Here is a 20,286-nt window from a genome sequence, read left to right as displayed (position 1 = left end):
AACTTGTGTAGTCAGTGTATTTCCTGTTTCTCAAAAAAGTGTGTGCTGAACTGACCACAATTTTGAATCTTTCTGAGGTGATAATGTGTCGTACATACACAAAATTCCACAAAGTTATTTCAAAATATGACAGGTATACCCCAAATTTTCTCAGAAATGAGGGAAGCTAATTTGGGGTAATGAATTTGTTTGTGTTCTTAGTTTTTTTGAGTATATAAAACTTAGAAACATTGTAAATCTTCACTCTGGGTTTGATGTTACATGTATATATTTCTGTAGTTCATTAAGACACAATACTCTCTTACATTTAGTATTAAATTTATCTAATTACATATTTAACAAATTAGGGTTTATATCATCAAACATTAATTCTTTCCGGTCATTTTATGACCATGGTCCCCACGGAGTCAAACCACCCTCTTCATTGCTTTCAGATGGTTTTATGTAACCCATAAAATAAGATTAAAAATCAGTGTATAAATCCTGATTGTCTCACTGTTCTTTCTATGATTGTGTTTGTATTAACTGAAATTGTTGTAGTGTGGCTACTTTGTGCGTTGGCTGATGAACTAAACCAAATTATTGAGCTATGTGGTTTCATGATTGCTGATACTGCCAAATCAGAGAACGTGGAATAGAAACAAAGGATACTGTATTTACCCCATTAGTTGTGTATGCGCTAATGCAAATTACAGAGGTATTTCTATAATAATTCTTTAATGGTTCACGTTAAATACAGAACCTCCAGCCTGTCTACATGTAAGAGCAACAAGTCTGCTTCCAAGAAGGCTAAACCATCTTTATGAAAGTGTTCTGAATGTCAAAATATTTTGCTTTGAAATTTTCTCTCTTCATTGTTTGTGTATCAATTGGATCGAACAAGGTTTGTCCAGAGACCACTTCTGCTGAAGCTGCTGCTAAAAAGTCAGCAAAGAGAAATTGTAATGCTCACTGATCACTTCTGTCAGCAAAGAGAATTATGAGAAATGCTGGGAGCCTGCTCACCTTGATTTTTCACAGCCCACTGATTACTTCTGTGACCACAAAGTCTGTCATGCTGACAGAGTCTGACGAATATAAGATTTGGGCCAAGGAACCATTGGACAAATGCAGTTTCTATGCACCATTACCTGTCCAAGATGATCATTTGTCCAATGAATTGACATCACCCCCCACCCGGTATTTCTCAAAGACACCTCCCAGATACTTTCATGTCATTGTTCTGAAGCAAATCATGTTGAGTGCTCTAATGATGATCGCAAATTGTTGAGTATGATTGAACTAATTAGGTCCTCTGAGTGTGCATACATCCGGACATGTATCTTAGGTATGCCTAAAATAATCACATTCAAACTTCACACATGCATCATATTATACATATGCACATCAATCTGATTCAAGATGGCCAAATGATGGCTAATTTTGTGCTAAAAAATCATCAAAATCAAGCATTTATGGATGAATTTTATTCAAATTTGGTACATACATTTGACATGGGATCTTGATGCACGTCATTTTATATTTCAGATCAAATTTATAATGGCTGACTGGCGGCCATTTTGTTTTAATGAATGCAGTTCCAGTGCCATATCTTTGCCATGCTTTGACTGATTATGTTAAAATTTTATATATTCCTTATATTGGTACATCACACCATAGATATATTGGTTTGACTATTTGATTCAAAATGGCCAAATGGCAGCCATTTTTGTGCTAAAAAATCGTCAAAAATCAAGCATTTCTGGAACTGGGTCTTGTTCAAACTTGGTACATACATTAGACGTTATGGGTTCCATGGGTTCCTGATGCACCGTCATTTTATTTTTATTTAACGTAATTCAAATGGCTGACTGGCGGCCATTTAGTTTTAATGAATGTGCTTCTAGGGCCATATCTCTGACATGCTTCGACTGATTATGTTCAAATTTTATATATTCGTTATACATCATGTTATAGATGTATAGATGTATTCAAAATGGCCGGTGGTCATTTTGTTTTAATTAATGCTTTTCCAGAGCAATATGGACAAGTACTCATTTGACGATCAAATACAAGACTGTTTCATAATCGACTGCTTGAAGAGCGAGAAATTCAACGAAATTAAATTTGTGGACGATCGTAAATGGAATGCATGTAACTTGTACCTCGGACTACTAATACTTGTATTACTAGTCTGAGCTTGTACTGAATGCAAGAGACTGTTTATATTTGTTATGGGTGGTGACTATTATGCAAATTATCTGTCGAAAACATAGCTTTCAAAACAATGACATGTGCTTTTGTTTTTAATTAACAAAAATTGATTTTTACACCATATAAAAACATCCAATTCACTTTTTTTTCCTACTGAGTGTTTGCTCCTTGTAGTCCAGCATTGAAAAATACAAAAAAAGTAGAATTTTGGGTTTCAAAGCAAAAAAACGTGTACAGCATCCTTAATCGTGGCACGGCATGACTTATAGTATTAAACACTCAAATAACAGTTTGTCTAGGTAGTCACCATAGAATGACTACAAAGTTAGGGAGTACAACATGGCCGCCCGCGGGAAATGATAGAAAAATACAAACTCTTCTTGACAATTTTACTGCCGGTTTTGCAATGAAGGTAGGTTATTTATACTACTTATTCTAAGATTTCTATTATCTATTATGCGTGTGCATTTCGCAGTCAATTGTCTTGCCAATGTTTTGAATTCAGAGTACGTCGATCATTTGACTTTTATCATTCGGACATGGACCTAAGCCCTGCGTACAGTGTTGTCCCCGTACACACATCACTGTACGCAGGGCTACATGGACCTATACATAATGCTGCGTTGATCAGGGCTAACTAATGATATAGCCTGTTGTATTTTGATATAACATCCCACTCCCCCCCCCCCCACCCGACAAACAGTCCATGTACTACGTGCTAATTAGTACTGTACTAGTATGCGCCTGTTAGTTGACGAGCTCTTAAAAGTCTTATAGGAATGTAGCTTAGAAATAATAAAAAAAAAACGTCAAATACTGCAGCTACTACGATTTATGCAATACATCGACCTTTCAAATGATAAATCGTATTATTATTTTGGGTATTTTTGTTTTTGTTATTTCCAAGCATAATTTCCAAGGCAGTTCGTCAGTCAGATTTACTGTACTGGATGTTCAACCCCAAGACTGGGGGTTAATGGCGTTGTCAGAGTGGTGGTGTTTCCATTTGATCGTCAGCTGTTTACAACATCGTGTTGCTTGCTATGATTGAGTCATATTAGTTTATACTGTATATAGGTCACCATTGCCACTATGTCGTACATGCCATTTACTAATTGTTTAAATTGGTGAGGGATATTTTCATGTACACATGTGCTGAACTTTTTCGTTATGCTGTAAAATACTAAATTTTCGCTGAGAGAATAATTTAGTGAAAATAAAATTCAGCAAACATACCTTTTTACCTATATTTTACATTCAACTATTCAAATATCAGTGAAAATAAATTCCATAGAAAACGCCCAATAAATTTTACAGTACTTTCTTTTTAGTTCAATACAGTAGTATTTGTCACACACAATGTTTTACTGTCAGAGCGATATTGTTCTGAACACCAAAACAGCAACATTGGCACCAAAGTTGCTAACTATTTTTCTATGGACGTCTCAAGATTAAGTGATTAAAACTGGTTAGTTCAAACCACTGTTCAGCTAAATGCTCTCATTCATGAGTGTTATGACGTATTCCGGACATGCATCTATTAGTAACTTTTCATACTGTGTCAGTAAATACTATTTACTAATAAAAATAAAAATTTCTACAATCCAATGAAATTTTAATTCCCCCAGGGGAATTTCCAGCTATTAAATAAATATCTGTAAATATGATTAAATTTTTGAGTACAAATATGATTTTTGTATATATTCTAAAATACTGTAAATTGCATTAATTTTGCAAGAGATAAATTATCGAAGTGAAAATAGCAAAATTTCATCGCAGTTTAATATTTGTCTGGTGTCAGTGATTTGTGCAAAATTTGGTCTTTACGATTACCATCAAATTTTAAAACCGCAAAAAGATATAGAAGTGAAAGTTGAACAGTTTATACACTGTAGTACACGACAAAAAGTACATATGTATTGTATACTAACACTCTGATGGTTATTGCACCAGTGGATAATAATATATGTTCAATGTTTTCAAACTTATTAGATGCAGTTGTTGACGAACACCTAAATTCTACAATATAAATCTATGCAATATCTATCAAGATGGGAGATAAAGATACCTTGCTGGACAACCTAGCAACAGTGCACAACATCACAAAAAACCTGATTACAAAAATACAACCTAACACTGTATTTGATGAGACAGTTCTAAAGAGAGGTATCTTGCTGATACAGAATGCAGCGAATAAATTAAGGGAATTTGAAAAACTGTTATGTCCAGAACATAAGCGTGATGATGTAAGTAACAGTAACACAAACCAGTTGCAAAGCTTGACAGATAATGTAATAAAGAATGAATTGACGGATGAATATGATGCAGACACTGATATTGATGATGAAATAATTGAGGTAAGGCTAAAACATGATGCACTATTTATATTTAGTCCCCGTTCGGACGAAGTCCGAAAACGGGGACTTATTATTCGATCTCCGTCTGTGCGACCGTGTGTTCGTCCGTCTGTCTGTGCGTGTGTGCGTCCATCCAGAGTCATATTTCAGAATCCGTCAGACTGATTCCATTCATTCTTTGCATGTGCGTAGTACTTTATGTGGGACATATGCACATGCAGTGGTTTAGCGATTTGATTCAAAATGGCCGAATGGCAGCCATTTTGTTTTTTGAAAATTACGTATTCTGGACATGCTTTGTCAGTTTTCATTCAAATTTGGTACATAGATTTTACATGTTAGGATACATGTCCTCCGACTGTCTGTGTGTGCGTCCATCTGTGCGTGCATCTGTCCGCCCGTCAGTCTGTGTGTGCATCCTTGCGGGGTCATATTTCAGAATCTTTTGGACCAATTTCGTTCATTCTTTGCATGTGCCTAGTACTTTATGTGGGACATATGCCCATGCAGTGGTTTAGTGATTCGATTCAAAATGGCCGACTGGCAGCCTTCTTGTTTTTTGAAAATTTGGACATGCTTTGTCAGTTTTCATTCAAAATTGGTACATAGATTATAAATGTTAGGATACATTTCCATGACAATTTCTTTCGCAATTGGATAAAAGATGGCCGACTGGCAGGCATCTCGTTCGTTTTTTTTAAATGTGGTATTTTGGTCATGCTTTGTTCCATAATCAGATCAAAGATGGCCGAATAACGGCTGTTTTTATTTTTGGCCATACTACTGTCACCCATGTATCATTTTCATTGATATTTAGCATGTTATAAATGAATACATGTACATGTCAATTCAATTTGCAATTTGATCAAATATGGCCGACTGGCGGCCATCTTGTTTGTTTAAAATGTGATAACTTGGACATGCTTTCACTTGTGATCTATGTTTTTCTTTGCTATGTCTTAAACTGGAGGGGTCGTCACGCAACACATGTTCGAATTTGATGTAAATACTAAACAACCTGTTGTATACGCCACTTTGGACTCAAGTTTCAAGGACATGCTCGTAACAACTCCTCTACTTTAATATGACAATCACAAAAGGAACTTTCACAAATTTAACGGGGACTGTGTCATTTTCAATGACTTGTCTTTAATTTGTTTTTAAAAAACAACAACATTGCTATATAATATATATAGAAGCAGAACTAGTGAACTCTACTATTAAACCACTCTACTATTAAACCACTATTAAATCTCAGCAAACACCAGAACTGGAAATTTTGCTTGTTTAAACAAAACATGTGCCAGGTGTATTTTTTTATCCTGGTTTTGGATGTGTAGAATGTCAATTCTGAACATCTGAAAGGATGTCTGGAGGATGCATAGAGCCATCAGAACACAAATTATTGAATGTACATGTATCTTTATATAATTGCATTTCTGTCTAGCCAACTCCTCAGAAAGAGAAGTCAAAGCCAGTAGTAAAAGTTGAATTAACTGAGGAGGAAAAAAAGGATGCGAAAGAGCTGATGAATTCTTTCATTGAAGATGAGGAAGATTTTGATGAGCAAATGCTGCAGGTGAGTATGCTTAGTGTATTTTTTGAAATATGACTTAAAGCTGACCTTATAACATGTAAATCAACAAAGTGGTGACATACAGTAAAATATTAAAACTTGATTTGTCTGTCACTGAATGTGAAATTGGAAAAAATTGTCACGAGTATACATGTATATTTGGAAGGGTTCATCATTAGGATTCATTATCAATGCATCGTTACATGGTTATTTTTTCTTAGAAATTCCAGCATTACTTGCAATCAATCTAGTGCTACCAATAAAAAAATATTTTTATGTATACAACATGTACATTGTTCAGACTCATTCTACATTTACAGTATGATGTTTACTAAAAATGTAATCAAAAATTGAAATATCTAAGCGATTCATAAAAGTACTACAGTCACTAAATAGATTTTTCTAGTCCGTGTTGAACCCTGGAATGTGTCATAAACTGACAATATGGAATGAAATGTTTCTTGATGTTAATCCTTCCTTCCTTCCTCCCTATTTTGTTATTTTTCTCCATATTATTATCTGAGGTTATCACAAGAATACCTCAAAGTATGCACAAAGACAGTACAGATGGAGTATCGACCAACGCGCAGCATACTGTCTGACTGCATACTTTCTAGGTATTCTCGTAATAACCTTGTTATTATACATCTTTTCCAAGGATACATAATGGGAATGCCAAAACCCAGAAAGTTTAGAACAGAATCAGCAAACTTCTTTGTGTGGAGTCTTGTCAAACCCTGATGGCAGCTATGTTTGTTTTTATTCCATATTTGGAATTCGCATTTCTTTATATGGTAGGATGAAAATACCCTGTAAAACACCACAAAATTATGGCACGCTGTAACTTATGACGTTGCGGTGATAGATGTAAAATAAATATAATATTATTATATTCAATAAAATACTGCTGTTAACCTAGTTGGTGGGAGGAAGGATTCAACATGCATTCTTTTTAGGAGATTGATGAAGCCTGCAATCAAGCAAATTTGACTCCTGATAACAGCCATGAAGAGAAAGACGACGACGTTGAGGAAGAGCATGGTAAGTTATCATCTGAAAATTTGTCATATTTTACTGTTGTGACTTCTTTTGCTTTCTATAACCTAGTATTAGTTAGGGGTAAACTAGGAAACATCAAATTAATCCTGAAGAACACAATTTCCCAATACATTCTGTATTTATAATGTAGTGATATTATATTATGAAATGTTTTATAAACCTGTTGGGCCATCTCCTTGTTCATTGCAGTGATTTGAAAGTTACTCGTTTTGAGCCAACATAAACAGACTTCATTGTAAACAATTTGGTGTAGCAATCAAAGCAACCTTGTAAAAATGGATTTGTCTATCCCAAAATTTGTTTACTGTTTATGTTATTGGCAGCATTCATCGCTTTCAAAGTATGCAATGTACATTGTATCAAAGTAATATATTTATTTAAGGATGCGGTAGAGTTATTTTCGTGAATTTTGCTTTTTTTGTTATTACTTTTGTAAAAGTTATTGGGCTCATAATTTTATCAAAATTAAAACTGAAACACATCTAGAATACCTTTTCTTTAAAAAAATAAGAAAAACTACTTGTATAACGGGATACTGTACACTTTGTTTTTGAGATAAAAGTCTGGACGCAAACAATAACATTGACTTATTGCGTAATTTGCATAATCCCTTCACGACGGAAACAGTGCACACTGATGACGACGCGGTCATATCAACTTCGGCTCCTAATTATTGATCAATCACAAAAAAGAGGCCCCCAAGGAAAAACTCAAAATGCAGTTTAGAGGAAGCGAAACTTTACCTATAACAGAAACGCATTGCCGACAGTACAATGGGGTTCACACTTCAAGTTTGAGTATTCAAACCAAGAGGGTAAAATTTCGTCAGCAAAACATGATCAATTTCCATCTTCCAAAAAGTCGGGCAGACAATTTAATATCAACCGAAAATCTGTATTGGTCGGACGAGCAGTTGGGAGAGGTCGGCGAAGTTTGCAAAACTAGTGTCTTATGTGAGATTGCCGCCGGGCCACCCATCGACAAAGGTCCGTACAAGAACGCCGTTTCCGAAGTTGCGGTGGAAGTCGGATGTTGTTGAGTTAACTAGCACTAGGGGGTTGGCGTTTAGGCATGTCGACCTCCTTCTCCGGTTACTAGGCAAGCGTTTGTTTTACAGACTACGCTTCGCATGTAAACATGATTTGAATATATAATGAGATGACGTCATTTATCTCTCTAACTGTTCAACGTTATGCGGGGCCGCTGTGTACTGTAACAACTTCGCTTCTTTTTGGAGGACGAATACGGGCCCAAAAATTTATAGTTTTGGATTTTAATACTGCAAGGCTACTAGGTGACTCCATGTTATGTGTTTTGTTGTAAAAAATCAGTCCATCTGATGCTTTAAATATCCAAAATTAGCGCAACGTGACAAATGTTTCGTTTTTTGGCGTTTTCAGGCAGAAGAAATCTGATGCCATAGAGGTCATTCAAGTGAGTTGTGCGTCGTCAGAAATTGACCTACTTTCATGAAATTCACACACATTGATAACGTATTGGCGCTGAATAAAACCCTTGAAGCATTTTTTGATAACTTCTCGCAATGAAAAATAAAAGGCTTTTAAATTCCTTGTCTATGGGTGAAATAACAGGAAAAATGTAAATTGATGTCATTGTAAACAAATATGCAATCTATGTTCTAACACTCTCGAGGCATTGACGGGGCTGATGCTGCCTAGATTTTTCAGCTTTCTTTTTTTACAAAACCCCTACGGTTTTCATACACAACTCATTTTTATTCAAAATAACACCTCTATGTTTACTTAGTAATCACATGACTAATTCGTGGTACATGTTGCAGATCATTTTTTTCAAAAAGCCAGGAACAAGGGCTTCAAGAAAATATATAATTTGCTATGCTTCAAAACACTTTTCCCCATGAAAACAATTTTTACTTTTTAGAGCATGATAACTCTACCGCATCCTTAAGGCAGCTCTAATTCCCTCCTGCTGAGCTCATCACTACTTATCACAATGCATTGTGGGAGATAACTCAATAAATTATGTAAATGATTTCATGGTGTTAGATTGGAGCAAGATTTTGAGAAACAAGAAAAAAATATTTCTCCACAGTTGTGAAAATTCTAGTTTTGACCATTTTCCATGACATTTTGGACACTTGTATTTTGAAAAGATGTCCATTGATCTCTTTTTTTTATTTCATTTTCGGTATCCAGATTGCATGAACCCATAATAATAATAAAACTGTGATTGACATGACAAAAAATTCACCTCAAACATTTTAAAAATGAAAACTTGTTAATGTTTTTTTTTTTTTTCAGATCCAACAGCCCCTCCAATTGATCCTGTATTTGTGGATGCTTTGAAAACCTATTTTGGACATTCCAAATTCCGTCCGTAAGTGTTTGTCTTTTAAGATTGTCCCAAAAAAATATTTGTCATCCATTGTTTTTTATGACATGTCTGTGCTGATTTAAATCAAACTTGGCATGACTAGTCAAAACATCAGATGACTAGTTTATGTGTGGACTGTACATTTATGAATTATCTTATTCATAGGGATATCACTTTGACTGAGAAAACCTGGATAAGGTGCCATTTGATGTAAAAGTATTATTTTTAATTCATGTATGCTGAATACTTCACCAACATTCAGAGATTATCTATATAGATCATTCATTGTTTATAATTAATGGAGTCTATTTTATTGACATGACATGTTCACCAATAAAATGCACTGTTAAATTAAAAATCTTTCATTGCAAAAAACAATGTTTAAATACACGATTTATTGCAATATAAAATAATAAAGTTTTTAATTTTGTGCAGTTTTTTAACATACTGGTTTTGTAAATATTGACTTCCTTAGAATGCAGTGGAAAATAGTAAGTTCGGTTTTAAAGGATCGGAGAGACAATTGTGTAATAATGGCTACTGGATATGGTAAAAGTTTATGCTACCAATTTCCGTCAGTCTTCACTGGTGGCACTACTCTAGTAGTATCACCACTCATCTCGTTGATGGAAGACCAAGTTTTGTCTTTACAGTAAGTATTTGTTGTTTTCAAAAATAAACTATATTAAACTATTCATTAATATTTTTGTCACAGTTTACCCAAACATATCACGTATAAATAATTGACTGGGCTTTAGAAAATATAAAGTGTCAAATTTAGTTTTTGTCGTAAATACTTCGTGATCTATCATTGTCACTATTCTGGTTTATTTTTAAATTATTTTCTTACAGGGAAATGGTTTATGGGTTTTCAAACAATATAAATTTTCATTGAAATGCAAGATTTTTTTATATATCTACAAATATACTGTAATACAACACATATGCAAAATAAACAAATGCCCGAAGAGGTGTAATATTGGGTTTTCTTTCACTCACTCTATGTCCTTGGGGAAAACAGCAATAATTATACAAACCATGTGAACACATCATGCTGAGTCAACAGCCAGAAAAGGAAACCCAGAAATTACATCGATATGCTTCGAAGATAGTCATACTGTACTTCTGTTCAATTACATTTATGTGGCAGTATGTCAAGTCAGAATATTGTTTACTAGTAAAATAAAATATTCCATCCCAGTCAAATCTAGAGTCAGATTGTGTGCATATACCGGTAATTATAGGGAGTTAAAGACGTAAAGGGCTTGAACTTCGACATCCCTGAAAACAGAATGTTGAACTCTCGAAAAGCTCTGCTCATTTTGATAATTATGACATAGGGTCAAGTGCATGGCCTATCAAAATCATCAATTCACACACCATGATAGTCCACACAATTATATGGAATGAGTTTATGTGAATTGAATTTACTTTTCAACCTAGCAGCATAGTGGCTATCATACTTTATTGATGTCATTGATATCACTATATCTGCACTATTAGTTGCGATCACCAATGATCACGGCCAAACAAGGTATTGGTAATATGAACATGATAAATGCAAACTTAAAACAATAAGTTTTATGGCAATTTTTAATTTTCATTTGGAGGTTTTTCACAGGATTTTAAGTGAGCGAATTAATAGGATACAATTTTTTTTTTTTTTTTGGAATGTGGTGAATTATTAAGATACAATTAATAATTAGTTTTTGAAAATAAAATAGTGAGATGAATTTTTTGGGTAGTGTACAAATATTGGTTTCACACAACCTGCCATTAATTTGTCCCCGAAAACGAGGACTTTTGACCTTGTGCGTCAAAACCGAACCTTGTCCGAACCTGTATCTTGCCTGGACGAATCATAATCAAACTTTACACATACATCATACATGATATTATACATATGCACATCATTTTGTTTCACGATCTGATTCAAGATGGCCGAATGGCAGCCATTTTTGTGCTAAAAAATCATCAAAATCAGGCATTTCTCGGCTGTTTATAAATAAATTTTGTTCAAACTTAGTATATACATTAGACATTATGGGACCTTGATGCAAACAATTTTATTTGTCAGATCGGATTCAAAATGGCTGACTGGCAGCCATTTTGTTTTAATAAATGGGCTTCTAGACCCATTTCTCTGACTTGCTTTGACTGATTATGTTCAAATTTTTAATATTCATTATATATCATGTCATAGATATACAGATGTATTGGTTTGACAATCCTATACAAAATTGCCGAATGGTGGCCATTTTTGTGCTAAAAAAAAATCATCAAATATCAATATTTTTGGCATTTATGGATGGATTTCGTTCAAACTTAGTAAATACATTAGACATTACAGGTTCCTGATACACATCATTTTATTTTCCAGATCAGGTTCAAAATGGCTGACTGGCGGCCATTTTGATTTAATTGGGCTTCTAGAGCCATATCTCTGACATGCTTTGTCTGATTATGTTCAAATTTTATATATTCATTATACATCATGTTATAGATAATATACATTATTCGAAATGGCTGATTTTGTTTTAATTAATGCTGTTCGAGAGCAAATATGGACAAGTACTTGTTTGACGATCAGATACAAATGTCAATCATTTTAATGTTTAACAATCATCATAATCATATTACTGACATGGTTATATTCCAGCTATATTACTATAAACAAAACTATATATCTTAAATTTGATAACTAACGGGGACTGTGCTATGCATGGCTTGTTTACATTCTTGTTGTGCGCGTGTGAATTGCATCCAGGTTAATTTATTTCCTTTCACTTGTTGCATGATATCTTTCCATTGCATAAAAATGTAAACAGACATTCATAACTTGGTAAAAGATTGTCGATTTGAGACCCCATGGATAGGGGTTCTATTTTTTGTAAATACTTCTCCAAAAATCTTGCGGCAATTCTAGTTTATATATCATTCCTGTATCAGCATATGATTCGTAAATTTATATTTGTGTAAAATTATGATTTTTGGATTATACTTGCCCATGAAATCATCAAAAAGACATGTATATTCATACATGTTGATAATATTAATAATGCACATATCTCTTATAGGGTTGCTAACATTAGTGCCTGTTTTTTGGGATCAGCTCAGTCAGAAATGAGAGAAGTAAAACAAAAACTATTAGCGTAAGTATAACTGTAAGTCTTCAAGCTTAATGTAGAGATGCAGGTTTTTTTATTTATTTTTTTTTCTTACCCAGACAGTCTTGGCTAGATAGTGTTAAAGTTTCGGAGCATTGTCATTGTTGGAACATACTCAAAAATCAATTTTAAAATATAGGGAACCGAGGCAAGTGTACGTGATTAAAAGTCCCGAAAGTTTGTTTGCGTTGCTCTTTGATTGACAAGTCACTGTTGATGTTACCGATATATGCAAATGATTGCTGGCCCCAGTTATGGAGCAGCCAGTGTGCGACTTCCTGTCCTGGCTCTCTGTTTACTTACCTCAAGCGTGATCAACTAGGAAACTACAAAAACTTACAAGACGTAGACGCTTTAAGCATGCAAGCGGAATGAAACAAAACATACACTTGTAACTGATACATGTAAGTAAACTTTTTCAGTGTCAAAATACACAAACATAAAATGCTTGGTTAATTAAAAATAAAAAAAAATACCCTGGAAATTACCGAAAATCGGCAATGAGATGATGTTTTTAAACACCCCGGAAAAATCATGCACTCTGCGATGCCATCTTGGTTACCTTAATCGGAAACCCCCATCATGCACTGTTAGCGATGTCGCAAACTACGCTGTATGGTCGCGATTGGCGACCTCTGGTACTAAGGAACTTTATGAATGAGGTATTTCCAGAGGTCAGGGTTCGTTTAATTTGCATCGACCTGTCTCGTCTGTAGTTGAATGAAACCTGTATCGATTTACAATAGTTCCCTTTCCAATGTGACTTCATTTCGAATTTGTTTCACCGGCGTTTGGGTGATTTAGTATTAAAAACTGCGAATAGCCGTTGTGTAGTAAAATATTAGGGCCCATTTCAACCTGGTCATCTAACTTCCCACGGTCCACGGAAACTGCGTCATACAAAGTATTTTTTAAAGGTTTGAGAGAAGGTAAATTTAGACTCAACCCACCCAATGGTGATCGCTATGTTTATATAACTGTATGAATATGTCATCGGCTTTACGTAATCCATTGTGTCCCTCCCTCAGTGGAAATGATAACACAACGCCATGACTGTTTTCACGCAAGGTTGAGGCTTCACAGATGATTTTTCGTCCATTTCCATAGAGCTGCCAATTAGCGGATCTGTTAACTGTGAACGATTTATAAAATGTGAATGTTTCAAAGAGCACTGTGTAAAAAATTTTCAATGGAAACACTAATAAATAAGCCATTATGTTCCTAGTAAACAGAAGTTTTAAATGAGTGTTCTTGAATTAAAATCAGGGTATGCATTCAAAAGTTAAATAGTTTTAAGTGCACTTTCACCTAAAATGCATGATTTTAACGCAAAATCAACACCACTTAATATGGTATCATAGTACATTATTGTAAACTATAAAACTCAAAAGTTTAAATAAAACTCTTTCAAATGATATATAACTTGATTGGTAAAAAGTATATTTTACTCATGTAATTACAGTAATTAAAGCCAATTAGAAATATAGTCTCCCAAACTGCATACAATTTTGGTTCATTATTTTGCATATTTGTCTATCATGTCTTTGTTAATTTTGGACCATATATTATCAATGACCATAGTTCAAGACAACTTTTTTGAAAAAAAATGTAAGGTTTACTTTGTGAGCGGTGACAGTTGATTTTGGCGTTAAAAGGGTTTAATACATGAAAATAAATTTTATAATAATATTTTAGTATAAAATGTTTTAGTATAAAATGTTTATCTCCACTAAAGGTATGATTGAGTGAAAATGAAATCAATTGAATATACCTTTATTCCTATACTTTTCCATTCAACTAATCAAAAATCTTGAAAATTAACTTTACACAAAACACCAAAAAAGCCTTTTCAGCAAAAATTAATTGAAGCCAAGATAAAATTAATTTATAGTACCTACATTTAGTCAAAATAAATGTCTATTTCATATTTTTAGTTAGGAATGGTACACTTTTTTGACTTAGTGGGTGGTCACGGTTCAAATTTCCCTATACTTTAGGCCAAATAAAAAAAAAATGTGTGGTTCCAATCCCCAGTACCCTATCTGAAATGTATTGCTTATCCTGATCATTTTTTTGGCCAAATGAATTGAAACACAATTTAATATCCAACCTATCCTGCCTGTACGTAGAAGTGTGTATAATAAGAACGACACAATTCAGTTGTGCTCTAAGGTACTATATCTACATTGTAAAAAAATTTGATAACACACAAATGCAGAAAAAGAAAGACGCCACCGAAAAAATATCCAAAATTGTTGCCTACCTTCAGAACGACACAATTGAGTTGTGCTCTAAGGTACTATATCTACATTGTAAAAAAATTTGATAACACACAAATGCAGTAAAAGAAAGACTGCACGAAAAAAATATCCAAAATTGTAAAAAAAGCAATTGCGATCAATTCAATAATTGTTTGCCTCACGTTTTTTTGTTTAATGTTGCCTACCTTCAGAACGACACAATTGAGTTGTGCTCTAAGGTACTATATCTACATTATAAAAAAATGTGCTAACACACAAATGCAGAAAAAGAAAGACGGCACCAAAAAAATATCCAAAATTGTCAAAATAGCAATTGCGTTTCATAATTCAATAATTGATTGCCTCACGTTTTTTTGTTTAATGTTGCATACCTTCAGAACGACACAATTGAGTTGTGCTCTAAGGTACTATATCTACATTGTAAAAAAATGTGATAACACACAAATGCAGAAAAAGAAAGACGGCACCCAAAAAATATCCAAAATTGTCAAAATAGCAATTGCGTTTCATAATTCAATAATTGATTGCCTCACGTTTTTTTGTTTAATGTTGCATACCTTCTGTACATTTCAGAGGTGAATATAGAGTGGTTTATTTAACTCCAGAGTTTGCATCTGTTGCTACTGATTTATTAAAAGACCTCCAAGATCGAGTTGGTAAGTAAATGTTACGGTATTAGCACTAATGGAAGGCAATATCTAACGGAACGGAACTATGGTAGAGCATCAGGTGGGATTTCAATTTTATTTCGAGAAAATAATGAAGATAATTTTGATATAAAGTTTATTTCTAGTAACTCACAAAATATAAATTGGGCTTTGATAACACAGAGAAACCACCTGATTTTGTTACTTGGTAATGTATATAGAGCACCAGAAAGCTCACAATTTGCTGACAAAGATTTTTTTGATACTTTAGAATCTGAAATGTTAATTTATACCAGTAAATACGAGTGTAATATTATAATTGCAGGAGATTTTAATGGTAGAACAGGTTGCAAATCTGATGGTATTGATCTGGATTGCACATACTTGCCAATGGAGGGGTTTGAAAATATGGGACAAGGGGCTGATAAACGAATTTCAAAAGATGTGGTAGTAAATAATCATGGGATGGAATTACTTGAATTTTGTTCAGTGACTGGATTAAAAATTGTGAATGGGAGATTATTTCAGGAAAGAGGGAGTGGCAATTTCACTTTTATATCAGAACTTGGTACGAGTGTAATTGACTATGTGTTAACAACAGAGGAGGTTCTAGTTAAATTTACTGATTTTACAGTGGGCAATAGAGTTGAATCTGACCACATGCCTTTAGAATTTGTTTTAACTTACCAAAATGAGGTGGGGGTAAATCCAACTAAGGATAGTTCGGACAATTGTATTGTTAACAAAAATGACACATCTAGGTTAAGGTGGGAGCAACAGAAAAAACAGCAGTATCTTGATAACTTTCAAACTGAACCAATTGAACAATTAACTCTTACTTTTAACAATAGTATTATTATGGGAAACCTTGAGGAAGCAGCAGCGGGTTTGGTGAACATTGTCTCTTTGTGTGCCACTGACATGAAAACTGAGACCAAAAATAATATTAAAAAGAGAGAAAATTTATGGTTCGATAAAGAGTGTTCGGCAACTAAAAAAGAAGTATTACGTGCACTAAAGTTTAGAAATTCTCAAAATGGGAAAAGTTTGGAATATTACTTAAAATTAAAAAAGAAATATAGAAAATTGATTAAAGAGAAAAAGTTAAATTATTTGGAAATGAGACAAAATGAACTTGAAAACTTAGCTGCTTATTCAAACTCACGGCAGTTTTGGCAGAAATTTCGGCAACGAAACAAAAATGTGTCTAAAATTATTACCCAGAAAGAGTGGCATGATTATTTTAAACATCTGTTTAATAACAATTTTATAGGGGATGAGGATATGGCGGATTTTTTTGATTCAGTAAATGATTATGTAACAAGGTTAAATTTTGATGACATTGAGAACACAGAGGTTGATAATACTGACCTTGACTGCCCTATCACACAAGAGGAAATTAAAAAGAGCATAAAGAAACTAAAAAATAATAAAGCCCCTGGGCAAGATGGAATTTCGTCGGAATTTTGGAAAGATGCACCACAGAAAATTGTTGAAATGTTATTTATTTTATTTAATGTATTACTTGAACAAGGTTATTTTCCTGAAAAGTGGGCAATTGGATTAATAACACCAGTGTATAAAAAAGGGCATAAGGATAACCCTGAAAATTATCGGAGCATTATGCTTTTAAATGTTATTAGTAAAATATATATGAATATCCTGACAGAAAGATTGACAGTATGGTTTGATAAATATAGTAGAATTGTTGAAAATCAGAGTGGTTTTAGAAAGAAACGAAGCACATTAGATAATATGTTTATTCTGAGCACAATTATTGATAAATATGTATTTCATCTCAATAGTCGATTATATTGTGCTTTTATAGATTATGAAAAAGCATTCGATAGGGTCCACCATATTTCACTATTTTATAAATTAACAAAGGCAGGAATGAGAGGCAGACTATTAACAACTTTGTTCTCAATGTATACACATGTTAAGGCAGTACCGGTAGTTAAAACCCCACATGGTGTGCCTGATCTGTTTAAAATTGGAACAGGCCTGCAACAAGGCTCAGTTATTTCCCCATTACTTTTTTGTTTTTATATAAATGATATAGAAAAAGCTCTTACACAAGGTGTTGAAACTGTAATCTATGTAAACACTTCAAAATTAATGTATTTATTATATGCTGATGACCTCGCATTATTTAGTAAATCTCCCATTGGTCTACAGCGTCTTCTAAATAGATTAGCAAATTACTGTAAAAGATGGAGGTTAACAGTAAATTTGAATAAATCAAAAATTGTTGTTTTTCGCAAATCAGGTAGACTAAAGAAATCTGAAAAGTGGTTTTGGAACGGGAATGAAATTGAAATAGTCTCAAAATATAACTATTTGGGGGTTCTTTTTTCTAGTTCAGGTATCTGGTATCAGGCCCAAAAACACATTGCTGAACAAGCAACGAAAGCCATGCACAGTATTAAAAGTATTCTTTACAAATATGATGGGTTCAAACCAGCTATTGCGTGTCGTGTTTGCAAAATTCTCCCAATCCTGCTTTATGGCAGTGCAATATGGAGAACACATAAATCTTACGAAATAGAAACAGTACATCATAAATTTTGTAAATTTGTTTTAGGGGTACACCCAAAGGCCACAAACTCTGCTGTGAGGGGGGATTTGGGAAGACATTTAATTAGAACACATGTGAACAAAGAAATAATTCGGTATTGGTTAAAATGTATAGATGGTGATTCCTCTGTTTTAGTAAAAGAATGTTATGGCTATCAATATGACAGGGTAGAAAGGGGATTTAATTGTTGGGCAACATATGTTAAGGATTTGTTATGTAATTTTGGTTTTGCACACGTATGGGAAAGCCAGTATGTGAATAACCCAAATTGTTTTCTGCTACAGTTTAACCAACGGTGTCTAGATATTTCCCAGCAACAGTGGCATGATCAGATTGGTAATAGTTCAAAATTATGCACTTATTCTAAATTTAAAAAATTATTAGCCGGGGAAAAATATCTGGATTCTATTACTATAAGTGTTTTTAGAAAATCTCTCGCTTGTTTTAGAATATCTGCTCATGAGCTCATGATTGAAAAGGGTAGGGCATTGGGAATACCACTTGACCAAAGATTGTGTCCTCTTGGTTGTAATCTCAGTGAAAACGAGTTCCACTTTCTATTACAATGCCCCAAATTTGGAGAAATTAGAACTCGTTTTATACACAAGTTTTACTATTGCCCAGCGCTTGAATGGAAATTTATTTTGCTACTGCAATCTGAAAATACACATACAATACAAAATCTTGCAAAATACGTATTCTACACTTTACAAAAACGTCATAGTTTGTTAGAGGGAAATTTAACTGAAATATAAATTTTATTTGGTATTCATAGGTGAAGTATAAATTTGTAATATTCAGACAAGCAGTAGCAGTGATTATTCTTGTCAAACGATCTATTTATTTATTTGTGTTACATTTAAGTGTGTACATTATGGCCTATGGCCAATGGTACTGAATAAATATATATACCATGAACAAACAAGTCATTCACCACTGAACCTTCGGCCTGTGAATAACATGTGGTTTCCTGACTTTCCACCAAAAAACACAAAATTGTTTACATGCACTGCACAGTGATATGGTCATAAATATGCACATGTTAATTCAAAAACAGAGCAAAATGGGAAATTTGTGTCTAGAAAACTAAAATTCAGTTTTCAAATACACATATTGAATTTTGCATCAAATACTCAATCAAATTGTAAATGAGTATATGTACTTTGCATTATGTGTGTAATAAATTGTAGAAGTTTCTGCTGAATGGTTGATGTTCTTGAGAAATTATTTTAATACCTCAAAACTTAAAACTACATTCCAGACCATTATTTTAGTTTGTTTACTAAATTAGTTTGTCTGATATAATCACACAACCTAATGCTTAGTGATTTGAAACAACCATATTCTGTGTTTTGAACTGCATACTGTAGAATACTTTATTTTCGCTTGGAATTTATTTTCGCTATTTTCGCTGAAGGGATGATTTCGTGAAAATAAAATCCAGCGAATATACTTTTTTTCCTATATTTCACATTAAACTCATCAGAAATCAGTGAAAATAAATTCCATACAAAACGCCTGAAAAGCCTTTTCAGCGAAAATTAATTCCAGCGAAAATAAAGTATTTCACAGTATACTGGTACATGTATGCAACCATCTGCTGGCACTCTGACAGTTCATTGTGCTATCCAGGTGTCGAGCACATGTATTTGCTGAACTTAACCAACTCTCTACATAAGTTTAACTATTTGTTTTCTCTTCATTTAAGGAATCACATTAGTTGCAATCGATGAAGCTCACTGTGTGTCACAGTGGGGACATGATTTCAGATCTGCATATAGAACATTGGGAAGTCTCAGAAATATTTTACCATCAGTAAGTTTGCAAAATTAAGTAAAAATATGTCATGATTTTTCATTGAAAATTGTTTAAATTTATCTGTCATTATTGACATTGCTTGCCTTAAGAAGTTGAGTCAATTCGAAGCTACTTAGAAGATTGTGTCTGATTGGCTACCCAACCCTAACATCTAACAGTCAGACCAATCAGAAAGCAGCTTGCTTGTTGATATGTTTTTTGACAAATTTTGCTTTGTATATTATTCTCTCACTCAACTGAAGAAGTTTTAAATTGTAAATTCAAATGTAAATATA

At 33.6% G+C, this 20,286-nt stretch overlaps 1 protein-coding gene across 1 annotated transcript in view; it reads left to right on the top strand.

Annotated features, from left to right (window-relative positions):
• Positions 1 to 2,515: 2,515 nt before the first annotated feature.
• The window catches only part of LOC102806182 (bifunctional 3'-5' exonuclease/ATP-dependent helicase WRN-like), a 38,495-nt gene continuing 20,724 nt past the window's right edge, over positions 2,516 to 20,286 (top strand). Inside the window, exons 1-9 of the mRNA XM_085493677.1 lie at positions 2,516 to 2,605; positions 4,186 to 4,550; positions 5,998 to 6,129; positions 7,083 to 7,167; positions 9,468 to 9,543; positions 10,016 to 10,192; positions 12,618 to 12,692; positions 15,542 to 15,624; positions 19,902 to 20,008. Of these exons, the coding sequence (XP_085349803.1) occupies positions 4,245 to 4,550; positions 5,998 to 6,129; positions 7,083 to 7,167; positions 9,468 to 9,543; positions 10,016 to 10,192; positions 12,618 to 12,692; positions 15,542 to 15,624; positions 19,902 to 20,008 (1,041 nt within the window). The 5' untranslated portion in view covers positions 2,516 to 2,605; positions 4,186 to 4,244. The remainder of the gene's footprint in view (positions 2,606 to 4,185; positions 4,551 to 5,997; positions 6,130 to 7,082; positions 7,168 to 9,467; positions 9,544 to 10,015; positions 10,193 to 12,617; positions 12,693 to 15,541; positions 15,625 to 19,901; positions 20,009 to 20,286) is intronic.

The sequence above is a fragment of the Saccoglossus kowalevskii genome, chromosome 19 (genome assembly GCF_978046115.1).
Source record: "Saccoglossus kowalevskii chromosome 19, keSacKowa6.1, whole genome shotgun sequence".
NCBI lineage: Eukaryota > Metazoa > Hemichordata > Enteropneusta > Harrimaniidae > Saccoglossus > Saccoglossus kowalevskii.
The sequence above is the reverse complement of the archived record's forward strand: the minus strand, read 5'-3'. Positions and strand labels throughout refer to the sequence as shown.